This window comes from Cricetulus griseus, chromosome 6 (assembly GCF_003668045.3).
Source record: "Cricetulus griseus strain 17A/GY chromosome 6, alternate assembly CriGri-PICRH-1.0, whole genome shotgun sequence".
NCBI lineage: Eukaryota > Metazoa > Chordata > Mammalia > Rodentia > Cricetidae > Cricetulus > Cricetulus griseus.
The window spans coordinates 28895366-28910991 of record NC_048599.1 but is presented as its reverse complement, the minus strand read 5'-3'; the positions used below and the strand labels follow the sequence as shown (position 1 = coordinate 28910991).

Sequence of the window (15626 nt, the reverse complement as noted above, 5' to 3'; positions counted from 1 at the left end):
CATCCTGGTCTCCCTAGGAAGGTCAAGGCCAGACTGAGCCTGCACTGTCCAACCCTTAATCCCCTCAATCACCTGTGATTCCCCTGGGCAGCCAGTCTTCATTCTTGTGGCTTGCTTGAGGTTACCTCATGGATACAAAGTCAGATGAGGCTGGATTACAAAGACACTTCTTGCCATTTGTTTTGTTTTGCTTTTTGTTATTGTTTGAGGCAAAGGGTCACTATGTAACTCCAGGCTGACTTCCACTTTCAAATCCTCCTATCTCTGTCTCTCTGATGGGATTATAGATCTTTGCCATGTCCCCAGCAATCTTCATTTTGCATTTATTACTCTTAACACTTAGGAAAATGATAGAAACAAAACAAGGATTTAGGCACTCTGGCCACGAAGACCAAATATACATATCTTAAAGTATTCTTCAAGGATCTGAAAGCCTATTAGAATGAATTCTGCTAACTGGTTGCTTATGGACTGGCCTTGCAGTTCTGCCAACCTGGTCTGTCCTGCAGAGTTTGACCTTGTATTGCATAGTCAATCCGCAGAGCCTCCCATCCAGTGTGTACACTTTGGTTTTGTTTCTCTGGAGATTTCCTACCATGTAGGGCTTGTATATGTCTGTAAGGGCCATTGTATCTTTATGAAATATTGTAACTGACCTCATTCCTGTACCTCAAGTATTTTTAAATGTTTTTTTTTTTTCATTAAAAAATGGGGGTGGTAGTGCTGGAGAGATGACTGAGCACTTAAAAGCACATACTGCTTTTGCAAAAGACCTGAATATAGCCAGGCAGTTGTGGTGCACACCTTTACTCCCGGCACTTGGGAAGCAGAAACAGGTGGATTTCTGAGTTTAGGGCCAGCTTGGTCTAGAAATTGAGTTCCAGGACAGGCTCCAAAGCTACACAGAGAAATCCTGTATCGGAAAAACAAAAACAAAACAAAACAAAACCAGACCCAAGTATATCCCAGCACTAACATTGGATGGATGGCTCCAACTTCAGTAAGGTAACTCCAGCTCTAGGGTAATCTGTCATCTCTGGCCTCCAAGGCATTCATGTGCACGTAGCTACCCACAGACCCACTTGCATACACATAACTTAAAATAATAAAAATAAGTCCAAATACTTTGGGGGCCCCAGAGCGATGGCTCAGCTGGAGTTCAGATCACCGCACCCATGTAAAAGCTAGGTGTGGTCCTTCCCACACGAGTAACTCTAGCATTGAAGTGAGAGGAAGCAGGAGGATTGCTGGGGATTGCTGGTTGCTAGCTTAGCTAAACAGCGATGCAATGCAGGCTCCAGGTTTGAGACCCATCTTAAAGGGATTAGAAGGAGAGAGATAAGAGACCGAGGACACCTAATGCTTTCCTTTGGCCTCTGGATACACGTGTAGATGTGTACAGCTCTCCCTTTCCATGCAAGCACGCACACACACACACACACACGCACACGCACACGCACACGCACACGCACACGCACACGCACACGCACACGCACACGCACACGCACACGCACACGCACACGCACACGCACACACAAATATTTTCCATGCTGGGATTGAACTCAAGGCCTTGACCATGGTAGCAAACATTCTATCCTTGAGCAATGCCCCCACCCTTTATATGACTTTCACAACTTTATTTTACATGATCATAGACTTGAAATTTGCAAGATGCTGAATGTGTGGTGCACATCTTTAGTCCCAGCACTTGGGAGGCAGAGGCAGGCAGCCTGATCTATATAGTGAGACCTTGTCTCAAAACAAAATTTACGTGACGAATACACAGAATTCCCCAAATGTTGAGCAACTGAACATAATTGGTAAGTCTTTCTGCTTGTAAGCTCAGTTTTTTCCTCTGAATTATCTGAAAGTTAGTTGCAGCCTTGGTGCGCCTTTACCATTAGTAACCTCAGTGAGCCCTTCCAAGACTCGGGGTCCTCACAAAACCACTTACACTGCTCCAGCTCAAACATTCTCACTGGTGAGGTGTTGCCTTCTACTTGCTCCGCTCCACCAGCTGTCTCACTACTAAATAATGCAATAAGATGTAATGAGCTTGGTCCCCTGTCACACTCAGGCGATTAAGGCAGAAGGATTGCTGGGAGTTTGAGGCTAGCCTGGGCTACAGAGTGAAATTGTAGCTCAAAAACAACAAATGCTTTGTGAAGGTAACGAAGTGATAAGAGTGTTTGCCTTAGGTTCAATCCCCAATCCCCTGTACCAAACACACACACACACACACACACACACACACACACACGCACGACGCACGCAGCACGCACGCACGCACGCACGCACGCACGCACGCACGCACGCAAATGCAATGAGACAGTTATGAAAAGTTAAAATAATAAGAAAATAGAACTTTGTAAGCCTGATTATATCTGTTTTTTCCCTCTCTTAAAAAGAGCAAGGCTTTAAGTCTGGATGTGATGGCTCCACCTAACCCCAACTACTTAGGAATCTGAATTAGGAAGATCACTTGCATCTAGGAGTTCAAGGCCAACCTAGACTGCATAGCAGAACTTTTCTCAAGAAAAAAAAAAAGCTGAGTGTGGGGGCACATAGCTATAATTATCAGCACTCGGGAGGCTGAGGCAGGATTGCCTTAAGTTCAAGTCCAGCCTGAGCTACATAAGAAGACCCTTGTCTTAATGTCTAAAGACAAAACAAACAAACAAACAAAAAACCCAAATAACCCCTGACGTGTTATAAGACATTGTATTACTTTTCTTGTCACTGGGACAAAATACTTGATGGAAAGACCTTAGGAAGTAATTTCAGTTCATGGTTCCACAGTGGGAGGTATACAGTACAAGCTTGAAGCATGACCTGTTATATCTTGGTGGATCAGGAAGCAGAGAGAGGCCAAATGGGGCCACTTCCTCTAGCCAAGCCCACGTCCAAAAGTTTGTACCTCCCCATGGCAGTGTTGCTAGCTGGGGGGGCCAATGACTTCAAACACATGTGAGCTTATGAGCTTGTAGGGGACAGTGCACACTGAAAGCATAGCAGTCATGAATCAAATAACCAACTCAATATAGGAACGGCTTTTCCTCTGTCTGCAGGATAGGGTTCCTGGGATATAGTAAAGGGAAGCTCTGTGGGCCCAGAAACTTAGGCATTTAGACACAGGAGTTTAGTGGATAGTGTCTGCAACAGGATTTTGCTCAGGAAGTGTGATATGTCATTTTAGTTCAGTAGTTTTTCCCAGCCTTTGAATGGAGTTTAAAGTAAGGATGTGGGTAGTTCTGTAAAAAATTACCCTAGGCTGGAGAGATGGCTCAGCAGTTAGAAGCCATGACTGCTCTTCCAGAGGATCCCCATGGTGGCTCCCAGCCAACCATAACTCCAGTCTCAGGGGATCCAAATACCCTCTTCTGGGCAGGAATGTACAGACATACATGCAGATAAAACACTCATATACATGAATGACATTTAAAAATAAAGCCTAACAAAACAAGACAAAGTCATAGCTGTCCATTTTCAGTATGAGCTGTGCTTAGAGCTAGCCTTGCAGAAAAGCAGGACGTGCTGGGCCCCTCCTCCCATAGCCAGTGCCTGGTTCCTGCCAGTCTCAGAGCTGAAAAGCTGCCAATGGCCTGCTTTATGTCTGAGCCCACCATCAGAAAAAAAGGGACATTCTCAAGCTCCAGAATACTCATTAGATAAGGTCGGGAGTTTTAGAGTTGTGGCAGGCAGGCCACATATCCTATGGCAAATGCTATGCTTGGTGTCTAAGACTGATCTAGGAGTGACGCTACACACACACACACACACACACAAACACCCACACACACACTACTGTGCTATGGTGAGATGGTGAGGGCAGGTCTTGTCTGGCAGGTGGGAGGATCCTGCTCAGCCAGATTGTTTCTCCTCCCATTAGACCTCAGCTTGTGCTGGGAAGGGTCTGGGCCTTCTTCATCCTATAGGAAGAAAGCAGGAGGGCAAAGACCCAGCCCAGCGTCACCCCCCCAACCCCCACCCTATGACTCTGTGTCTAAAGGGGTAAGGAGCCTTCCCAGGACCTGGCCTGTGCTATACTGTGCTCACTGGTGTGTAATCGTGCGCCTATGTCATGTTAGTGCCGTGGGACAGGCAGGGGCAGTCTGTTGATGAGAGCTGTTCTGTGCCTTTAGTCACTGGTGAATGCACAGAACCAAATAGACAAGGGGAATATTGCCATGTGATCCTGGGAACAGGACTACAGATGTCTGACCAGTTGCCTGCAGCCTTGGTTATCTTGATGAAAGCAGTTGCCCACGTCTTTGTTTTGTGCCCAGACACTTCTGCAAATGGAGACTCTTAATTAAGAATTTTTTATTTTTATTTTTGAGAGGAGGGAAAAGGAGTTGGTTGAAGGTGGAGGAGTCTAACAGGCCCACTTTTGACCTTGGTTTTGTAAAGGGCATCAGGCTAGGTGAGATGGTAGCAGCACATGTCTGTAATTTCAGCACTCAGATAAGGCAGGAGAATCTCAAGTTCAAGGCTAGCCAGAAATACCCAGCTAGGTCCTGTCTCAATACCCAAAGAGAAAACAATGCAAAAAAAAAAAAAGTAGCTCTATGAAGGCTGTTGGTATTAAACTCCACTTCTGTAAGCCTTCTAAGATGCTTTTGGAAGGTCACTGTGTTGTGTGATATTTGTTTCTACCACTCTGGCTGGAGAGCTTTTGTGATTCTCCTAGTAGAGGAGGCTTTACATATGATAAATAAACCTAACTTTAAAAGGGGAGTGTGGCTCACTGGCAGAGCACTTGCACATCATGAGCAAAGCACTGGAATTCTATCCTTTGTACTACAAAAACAACCTCCAAGCAAAGGCTTCCACTTGGCCACTTAACACTTATTGTCATATGGACAGATCCCAGAGGAAGGTCAAGAGCCCATGGTGCAAGGGTTTGAGGATCCTGCTGCTCTCTAGCTGGACTAGGCAAGGGATCCTCTCACCCATGTCCCTGAGCAGGGAAGCCCACCATTGCCCTGGAGGATAGGTAGGACCGAGTGCGGAGAGGCTGACCTTTAAAGAGTGGCTCACAGGGGCTTGGACAGGTGTCCTTGCAGCTGCTCTCCACAGCTGCCCCTTGCTAACAGCTGCAATAGCCCTTTAAAACATGGTGTGCTCTTTGAGCCCCAACCTGGCCCAGTGGAAACCCCAGGGTGACTTTGCTGTGTTCAGAGGGTGAGCACCTTGTGTTCAGCTGGCCAAGGCAGGCCAGCCTGAATTGGGCCTCCATTTGGACCATCAAGTCTGTCCATTTTTTTGGCTGACTCCTCCAGCAAGCTTCTTTTCAGTTGGAAGTTTCACTCAACCATCCTAAGGAAACTGGAAAACCAAATCAACACACATCAGGAAATAAGAACAAGCCCCTCCCCCTTTTTTCTGAGACAGGCTTCTCTGTGTAACAGCTCTGGCTGTCCTGAAACTTGATTTGTAGACCAGGCTGACCTCGAACTCACAGAGATCCGCCTGCCTCTGCCTCCCGAGTGCTGGGACTAAAGGCTTGTGCCACCACTGCCCTGCAAGAACTTTTAAAAACAGGTTGCAGAAACCCTAAACAGCAAGCATCTCTCAACCCTCAAGGCCAAGGCTCCCCTTGACCAGTGCTTCTGGCTGTCCTGGCCAGTGGCTTCTCTGCTTATGTGGAGTGATGATCAACTTAGCGGGGAAATGAAATCAGAGGTTTCAAGTGTAGGTCCAACATGTGTTGGGTATCTCAGTATAGTCTTGGAGATCAACAGTTATGTTTCCTTTTCACAGTGCTAGGTGAAGATACAAATTTGGGCAAAAAGGACAAACTCTAACAACTTTAAAAATAGAGAGTTGGAAAAAAAAAAGTATAGATTTGGGGGGCTGGAGAGATGGCTCACCAGTCAAAAAGCACTGACTGCTTTTCTAGAGGACCCAGGTTCAAATCCCTGCACCCACATGGCACCACACAACTGTCTGTAACTCCCAAGATCTGATACCCTCACACTGACATATATGCAGGCAAAACACCAATGCACATAAAATAAAATAAATTTAAAAATACATAGATTTGGGGCTGAGCACGGTGGTACACATCTTTTATTCCAGCACTTAGGAGGCAGGGGTAGGAACACCTCTGTGAGTTCAAGGCTGGTGTGCTCTACAGAGATTGCCTGAACAGCCAGGGCTACATGTCTGCCTGCCTGCCTGCCTTCCTGCCTGCCTGCCTGCCTTCCTTCCTTCCTTCCTTCCTTCCTTCCTTCCTTCCTTCCTTCCTTCCCTCCCTCCTCCCCTCCCTCTCCTCCCTCCCTCCCTTCTTCCTTCCTTTCCCTCCCTCCCTCCTCCTCCCCTTCCTCCCTCCCTCCTCTCCCTCCCTCCCTCCTTCCTTCCTTCCTTAAGATTTTGTGCTGGGGAGATGGCTCAATGGGTAAAAATGCTTCCTGTGCAAGTGTGATGGCCTGAGTTCGGATCCTGGAATTGCTGTGAAGTCTGGATGTGCCGGCGCACGTCTGTAATCTTAGCACTCCTGTAGTGAGGTGGTAGGCGGAGACAGGTAAATCATCTGGAAGCTTGTGGACAAGCTTGACTGGAATCTGCAGTGCAGCAGCAGAAACAATGAGGGGCTTGACTCCACAAGGTGGGAGGTCAGAACTGATTCCGAAAAGACGTCATTTGAAACACATGCCCACACGTGAACACATATCACACACATATACAACACACATGTTTTTTTAGGAAAGGCAAAATAGAACATTCAAAAAGGATCATATTCCCGACTGGTCAGCTTTGTATAATTCTCCTCTTAGGGAGAATTCAGCAGTGGGTAAGTGGGTTCACACAGGCCTATATGTACAGTACACCCATTGTATGCTTTACGTGTGTGTTCAAAGTCTGCCACCTGTAGTCAGCTGCAATCTAAAGATGTAAAATGGGAGAATTCCAGATAAAAAGCCCATAAGGTTGTTCCTTTTGCTGTTAACTTTTTTTTTGGTTTTTCGAGACAGGGTTTCTCTGTGTAGCTTTGGAGCCTGTCCTGGCACTCGCTCTGGAGACCAGGCTGGCCTCGAACTCACAGAGATGCGCCTGCCTCTGCCTCCCGAGTGCTGGGATTAAAGGCGTGCGCCACCACCGCCCCACGCTGTTGACTTCTTATATTCATATAATGTATTTGGATCAAATCGGTTGGCACTCCCTCCTCCCCACCCCCTCACCCCCACCTTCCCCTCCCAACTTCATGTCCCGTTTTTGTTAATGTCTTTTTTTTTCTTTTTAAAAACACAGAGTCTACTTAGTGTTGTCTGTATGTACACAGGTGTTGGGCCACCTACTGGAACATGAGTGGCTTTTCAGAGGCCACATCTCTGAGAAAAACATTCTCCTACCCTGCTGATAGCTTCTCAGTTGTCGGGGGGCCTTCATGAGTCCTCCTCCATGTTTGCGCTAGGTTTTTGGTTGGCTCGATCTTGCACAAGTCTTGTGCTTGCAGAAAGAGCTGCTGTGAGTTCATATGTAGCCTTGTCATGTCCAGCAAGTAATGTTTCACTGCAGACCTCTGGCTCTTGCCTTGAGGAGAGTGGATGTGATACTGATTGTCCTAATGAGAGCTGAGCACCCCTTTATTCTTTTATTCTCTACAAATGGATCCGTTATGGATCGCTATACTAATTACCGTATGCTGTAAAAAGAAGCTTCTCTGATGACGAGAGCTGCATTAATCTGTGGGTGTAAAGATAAGAATTTAGGGAGCAGTTTATTGCTATGTCCATTTAGCAGAATAATAGGATTAGGTTTCCCCTTCAGGGCCTACCCATTCATGAGCTTTTGGCCCTATTAACAGCACCAGGCATGAATTCTGTCTTGTGGAGCAGGCATTAAATACAAGGAGAAAGTAGTTGTTACTTCTGTAACATTTATGCCATTATTGCACCAGTGGGCATATCTCGCTAGGCCAATAATTGTAGCTCTTGGTTCATGGTTGGATGAGATTGTTGAATATTTTTCTCCCGTAATAGCCTAAATAGAATCATCCAGCAAGCACCGTGAAAGCTTTGAAGGTTTGAAGCTTCTAGGTTGATACTAACTTATTTCTCTGTGTCCTATAACACAAGTATGTGGTGTCTTCATCAATAGGTATTATTCATCAGTTTCTGAGGGTAACACATAGCAATGGCCTGTAACGTTTGGGAGGTAGGTCTGTGAGACCCCTCTGACTAACAGCTCAAAAAGAGGTAACCCATTCCCAGTACTGACGACACCATAAGCTTTGATTTTTGCACGGTGTTGAGCACTGCAATGCCTGAGTTTTGAGTCATTCCTTTGTCCAGTATATTCTGCTTGTCCATTTGTCACTTCATGGTGCTCGTAGTTGTCATGCAGACTATTGCAGTATCATAGTGTTGTATTCAAATAACTTATTTTATTAGCTGGCTCCAAAGCACAGGGACAACGCTGGCAATTTTCATGTCAAATAGAAGCTATAAAGAGCTTCCTTTATAGCCTGGTTTACAGAGCAAGTTCCAGGACAGGCTCCAAAGCTACACAAAGAAACCCTGTCTCAAAAAAAACAAACAAAACAAGAGCTTCCTTTGCACAAACAAGTAAAAGTTCTTGATCTAAGGAAAGAAATGAACATGCTGGTGTTGCTAATATCTGTTGCAAAGTAAGATATTTTTTGAGAGGAGTGCCACAATCACATAACTTCATTAGAATGTATTCCCTATTATTATCAAATATATTATATTTCCTTTTCATTGTTGCTATTAATCAATAAATTAAGATCATATTTTTATATACATTATGGGGAAACATGGTGCATATTGGTTGACCTTCTCTTATCACAACTGCATAGGGCCAAAAGTGTTTTCAGATTTTGGAGTTTGCAGTATTTTCATAGACCTGACCATTCTAGCATGTCTCATCCAAAAAATGTCAGATAAGAATGTGCAACTGTGTAGAATTTACTTTTAGACATTTGTTGACATCTCTTGAGAGTTTTGGAGGCAATAAGGCTTGGGGATACTGTCCATAGTAAAAAGAATTTGTATGTGTGGACCTTGAGCACTCTGTTTTCCCAGGCAGCTTGGAGCTAGCTGGACTCTGTATGTTTCCATTTGTTAGTAAACCTTGTCCAGACAGGACTTGCAGCTTCCTTTGCACTATGGAAACGCTATAAAATAATAAGTTGGCTCAAGTGTAGTGCAAATAAAGCGTAAAGTGATTAAAAAGCAAGAAGCAATGGACTGTGAATCAATAGTAACAGCAGGTGCAATTACAGCTGTCCAAGGACTTGCTAGTTACCCTACAATGTGTTCCTGTCGTTTAAAGGATAGTGGAATTTGCATAGAAAGTCAACATTAATTCACATAATTAAATTAAGAATGGGGGTGTGGCAGAGACCAAACTCTGACTTTGTGACTTGGCTTTTAGTGTTCTGGAATTGTCTTCTCTTTTGACATTTTATTTCTTTTTCTGGGACACTAACTCTGCCAGTGTTGTTCTTTCTCATCAATGTCAGTGGTTTTTCTACCAATTATTTTCTTGTCTCATTTTGTTTGGTGCTTTGTGGCTAACATCGTGTCAGGAAGAAGATGGAAGCATCATGTTCCCTTTGGGGACTCTTCTCAGTTAGATAAGGGAACTTGGCTAAGAGCCATTCCTGTTTGGTTCTGAAATGGCTTCCAGGATGTCTTTGCATGTCAGCACCTGTTGGTGAGGCATTGATTTCTGAGTCTTGACAGAAGCTCCTAGAACCTGTCTGGTCTGGTATACTGTGTGTGGCCACAGTCCAAGTTAAAACACCTAAGTCATGCACACACCTCACACCCCACACCAAGCAAACCTACCGCACAGCTGGTAAAAACCAGACTTTGCCTTGAGGAAACATCTTCAGGAGGTTGCCAGCATCCTCATTCCTGGTTACTGTGCACTTCCTGTGGGTTCAAGAAGCCACCCTTTTGAACATGGGGGTCTCACCAGCTCACCCAGGTTGGCTTCACAGTTCTGGGCTTAAGTCCTCCCTCTGCCTTAGTCTCTCAAGTAGCTGGAGCAACAGAACACATACCATGGCCAGTGTATTTTTAATAATTGGAAACATTCCCTCCTCTGTAGGCTGTTTTATCACAGTGTTAGAGCAACAAAAACGGCCTGTCTTAGGGCACACAGCTGGGAAGAGGCCAGCCTGGCTCACTGTGGAATCTGCTGGCCATGGAAGCCTGTTCCCCAGTTATAGGACAACCTGATCCCCTGTCATAGGAAGTCCATTCTGGGCACTAAAGACTCAGGAGGGTAGGGCTACCCTGCAAGTAAGGGATCAGCATTGGGTTCACATTAAAGTCCTGCCTAGGTGCTTCGAGACTCCCTCCCTGCTGTGTGGACAGAGTGGGAAACCTAAGTTTCTTTCCTTTACTTCTTCAGCGAATTTATTACCTTTCCTTGGAATTCTACATGGGCCGCACGCTGCAGAACACCATGGTGAACCTGGGCCTTCAGACTGCATGTGATGAAGCCACTTATCAGGTATGTTTAATCTGTCCCCTGCAGAGTGATCACCGATGTTAGGACTTGTGTCCTCTGAGAATGGACACCTGAGCCATGGTGTGCGCTACCCCACCAGAAAGGACTGTCCTGGCAGGCAGCATGCCTCCTCCTAGGGGGAGAATGTAAGATTGTAAGGGAAGATAATAAATGGAATTATTATGGGAGGACTGAGTTGAGTGGTGATGCTATGATTTGGAAGTTTCTAGAAAGGTATACTCTACCCCAGAGGTAGGTTTTGAATATGTCCTGATCCATTTGGTTTCACTCCCCTGTCTTAAGGCACCCTCTTGAACTCAGTCTACTATATAGGTGTGGAAGTGCCCTCCTCTCATTGGAAGGAGTCAGCCCTTCCTACAGGCTCCTCATTGCACCATTCTCTTTGGGATAATTCCTGCACAGGTCATTTGTAGTCTCAGCAGAGCTATGCTTGTCTCCCCAGCCTGTCTTTTCCTTCTCCTCTCTTCCCTGGAACGCTGGTCTCTGATGGGGAAGTTCTGCGCTGAGACCCTGCAGTCTCCCCCCTGCTGCATGGATATATTTGGAGAGGGCTCCTCCCACCTACACTGCAGCATCCTACCTGCTCTGTATAGAGCATAGGTAGGAGGAGTTTGGGGGACCTGATGGGTGTAAGCCTTGCTGGAGACCCATGTCTCTCCTTCTCTAAGGCTGTATCATACCATTATATTGCTATGACAACATACTTGAGCGAAATCAAATAAAGAAAAATAAAGTTCATTTTAGCTGCCAGTTTCACTGCGCCTGAGACAGGCAGCATGTCTTGGTGACTAGAGCATGTGGCAGAAGAGACTCCCCTCCCAGGGTTCAGGAATCAATGGTGGGGGTTGGGAGCAGGCACACTCTCCTAGGATGCCTTCTCCTCGGTGACCCAGTTTTTTTAACTAGACCTCCCCTGATAGTCTTTACTCAGCCTATGGCTTCAGTTGCTCAACCCATCCACGAGGTCACAGCTTTCATGATCCAGTCCCCTCTCAAGGTATGAGATGCCAGAACGTTCAGGGAACAGCTTACTCTTACAACTAGAACTTCAAAAGAAGCAGCTTTCTTCCGCAGCGCATTGGGAGTCATTTGTACTATAGAAAAGATTCTCATCAGCTTTAACTCAGGGCTTCAATATGATCTCTAGAAGATGGGGACTCTCAGACATCCCCACTCCATGATGCTGATCATATAAATTGCCTTATAATTTCTTTTTTTAATTCTATTTTTTAATTTTTAATTTTTTACATGTGTGCACCATGTGCATGCCGTGCCCTTTGAGGCCAGAAGAGGGCATCAGATCCCCTAGAACTAGAGTTACAGACAGCTGTGAGCTACCACATGGCTTCTGGAAATTGAACCTGTTTCCTCTGGAAGAGCCACCAACTGCTGATCTCTCTCTCTAGCCCCAGGTTGCCTCAGAACTAAAACAGAATGCTTGAAATTTATACAGCTCCTAAATTCCCCTTCATTTATATGTATCTCTTTTTTGTTTGTTTCTCTGTTTTGTGGTTTACTTGGTGGAAATGGACTTATCTTGCAGAGTTTCTGTTATTTTCCTGACTCTGCCTCCCATCTTGAGTTTAACCTGCCTGTGTTATTAACAGCATCAGGATGTCTGCTCACACTGTCTCAACGTCCTACAGTAGTAGGTTCTGGCCAGGTAGTTAGGCAAGAACTGGAAATAAAAGGCATCCAGATTAGAAGGAGGTAAAGCCATCTACTTACAGATGACATGAACTAGGAAATCATAAGAAATCCATAAAGACAGTGAGGGCTACACAGAGAAAGCCTGTCTTGAAAAACAACAGAAGAAATCCATAAAGAAATACTAGAAGTGGCAAAAGAGTGCCATCAGTTTTCAGGATACAAGATCGATTGCAGAAACCATCTATATCTTCAGTTTGCAGATTAAGATCTGCTTATAGTAGTATAAGGAAGTATAAAATAGGTGAAAATGTAGCAAAGAATACGACTCCCCATGCAGCATTTATACTCTGAAAGGAAGTTGAAAGAAACTAAGGAAGGCTTACATTTCCTATTAATGGCTTGGCAGACTTAGTATTGTTAAGATGCGGAGTCTGACAAAGTGATCGGCCTGTCTGGGTGGATCCCGGTGGAGTTACAAGCAGTCGAAACAGTCTGTAACTGTTTGGGAGACCCACACTTGCCAGTTTCAAAACTTACTATAGAGCTGCAGTGACCAGGTCTGGGTCCTGCTGGTAGAAGGTCACATGTGTCAGCCACCAAACAGAACCAGGAGTTCAGAAATAAGCCTGCATGTTGAGGGTAAATCTCTCCTTTTTTTTTTTTTGAAAAGAACTTGGGAGTTGGGGAGATGATAGCAGTGATTTTCTTTTCTTTTCTTTTCTTTTCTTTTCTTTTCTTTTCTTTTCTTTTCTTTTTTTCCCGAGACAGGGTTTCTCTGTGGCTTTGGAGGCTGTCCTGGAACTAGCTTTTGTAGACCAGGCTAGTCTCAAACTCACAGAGATCCTCCTGCCTCTGCCTCTTGAGTGCTGGTACTAATGGCGTGCACCACCACTACCTGGCTGGCTCAGTGACTAAGAGTGCTTGCTGCTCATGCAGAGGACCCAAGTTCGGTTCTTAGCACATGAGATGACTCACAACCACTTGTAATTCCAACTCCAGGGGAACAGACACTCTCTTCTAGACCCTGAGCGCCTGTACACACACAGCACACACATGCACACATACAAATAAGTCTTTTAAATTGGGGGGGGGGACTGATGTGGGTTATGCACTCATAATAACTGTTACAATAAATCTTTCCTCCAAAGCCGCCCAGCCCTACCGCCATGAGGGCGGTCTCTGCCAGCCTCCCTAGTTCTGCCCATCACGTGGATGGACAAAATAATACAGAGACATATTAGGTACAAATGCTGCTTGGCCAATGACTAGGATTCTCATCTGTTAGCTCAGTCTTAATTATCGTAAATCTATATATTTTATAAGACTTATCTTATCGGACACCTTATTGGCGTCCCTCCTTGCCAGTGGATCACATTGCTCTGCTGGAGGAGAAGGGAAAAGGGTACCCTTCCTGTTTCTCCTTCACTTAAATATGAGTCTCCTTGCTATGTCACTTCCTGCCTGAAACACCACTTCTCTACTACATTTCCCAGAATCCTCTTTGACTCCTAGTCCTGTCTAACTTGCTGTCTCATTGGCCAAACAGTATTTTATTCAATAATCAGTAAGATGAACATACACAGTACATTCCCCATCAAATTCCAGCAATCAGGAGACTAAAGCAGGAGAACTGCAAGTTTGAGGCTAGCCTGGGCTGCATACAACAGTAATAATAACATAAAGGGGAAGAATGCCAAAATAATTCCATGGAGAAAGAATAGCATTTTAAATAAGCAATACTGGGAAACTTGGATAACACAGCAGATAAGGAAAGTCTGTCCCCTCCCTCACACTAAATAGACAGATGAGTCAAAATGGATCACAGACCTAGCTGTAGGAGTTAAAACTGTCAAACTTCCAGGGGAATATATGGAGGTAAATGTTCATGGCACAGTAGTTGTTTTTGTTTTGTTTTGTTTTGACTTCATAAAGCATAGTCAACAAAAGAAAAAAAGTAGGTACATTGGACTTCATGAAAACCATAGTTAGGCAGTTGGTCAAATCTGCTCACTATGTTGTTGGTTCATAGCCTGTCAACAAGGATTTGTAGCTATTAAGCTCTTCTATTTTCTTTAAGGATCTTACAGTGAAGTAAGTAGCCCAGGCTGGCCTTGGATTAGGACTCCTCCTGTTTTTAGCCGCCTGGGTGCTGGGGTTACAAATAGGGTCTGCACACCCCACTAGTTGTATCTAATTTTGAATAGTCACTATTAGTAGGTTTTGAAATAACCTGAAAACTTTCACTTCTGTGCATTAATTAGCATTAAGTTTTACCATTGAATTTTCAGTCTGAAAGAAATCCGACTGGAAATTTAAATACTTTCAACTTGTTGCCATTTCACAATACTGAAATGTCACTTTTGTGTTTCATTGCAGTTGGGGTTGGACTTGGAAGAGCTGGAGGAAATAGAGGAGGATGCTGGCCTTGGGAATGGCGGCCTGGGACGGCTGGCAGGTAATCTGTTCTTGTGTCTCTCTAACCTGTTGGCTTGGTGGAGGCTCACAGGGCAAGGCCAACATCCAGTGTACTCCTGATGTCCATCCATCACCATAAACTGGCCCCCTCAGAGGCATGGGCAAATGTGTTTGTGTCAAAATCTTTGCCATCATTAGACAAAAGGGAAAATGTACATTCTCTTCCAGCCAGGACACTTTGTAATTATCATGAAACCCATGTTTGCCAGCATTGGGTCAGTGGTGACAAGAAGGTTCCCAGAGCTCCCCTCCCGCACCACTTTCCAGGACTGAAAAGCCAGTGCTTTGGGAATATTGCCCATACCCTATTGACTCCTGTTAGAACAGGGCCAAGCTTTGGGCCGTGCTGCCTTCTCTGGCTGCATTTGAGAACACCCATAAGTGTTGTTTTCTTTGAGTATTTTACAGACTTTGGGGGGCAGAACAAGCTAGGTAACAAACATAGAAGCCGAAAAAGCAGTCTAGCTTTGTGATGAGGTTTGGGAGAGAGGGAGGGTACCCATGCCCAGCCTTTTTGGAAGTTGCCATTTTATAAACTGAGATAAACTCTAAAACGTACCTGTGTGTTTTCAAATTTTAACTAAATTCTTTAAGATTTCTAAGGCATCTTGTTTCTCTCAAATAAAACTGCACTTGAATCTACATAAAGAAATGACTTGCCCTGCCCCCCACATGTCACAGCCTCCTCTCAGAGGCCACGGGTCAGGCCAGGCATGGTGCTGGCTTTGAAAGTGAGCCCACTCTTCAGGTGTCCGCAGTTACTCTTTGCCCAACCCTCATGGCACGTGGCCATCACTATCTTGCCTTGTCCTTGCCCTGATGATGCAGAGCCTGCGTCCCTTCCTGGATGGAAGCCCCCATGCTCTTTACCTGGTAAACTCACCTCTGAGCTCAGAAGGTCCCACCTCTGCCTAGATGCCCATAGCATGTCACCTTTCCTTGTCACCTGCCCTGCATGGCCTGGACCTGGATGCCTCCTTCTCCCTGTCCAGCCT

General features: G+C 45.2%; 1 protein-coding gene across 1 annotated transcript in view; it reads left to right on the top strand.

The window, feature by feature from the left end:
• Pygb (glycogen phosphorylase B) overlaps positions 1–15626 on the top strand; it is a 48956-nt gene that overhangs the window by 7619 nt on the left and 25711 nt on the right. The window contains exons 2-3 of the mRNA XM_027421556.1: positions 10387–10488; positions 14533–14611. Of these exons, the coding sequence (XP_027277357.1) occupies positions 10387–10488; positions 14533–14611 (181 nt within the window). The remainder of the gene's footprint in view (positions 1–10386; positions 10489–14532; positions 14612–15626) is intronic.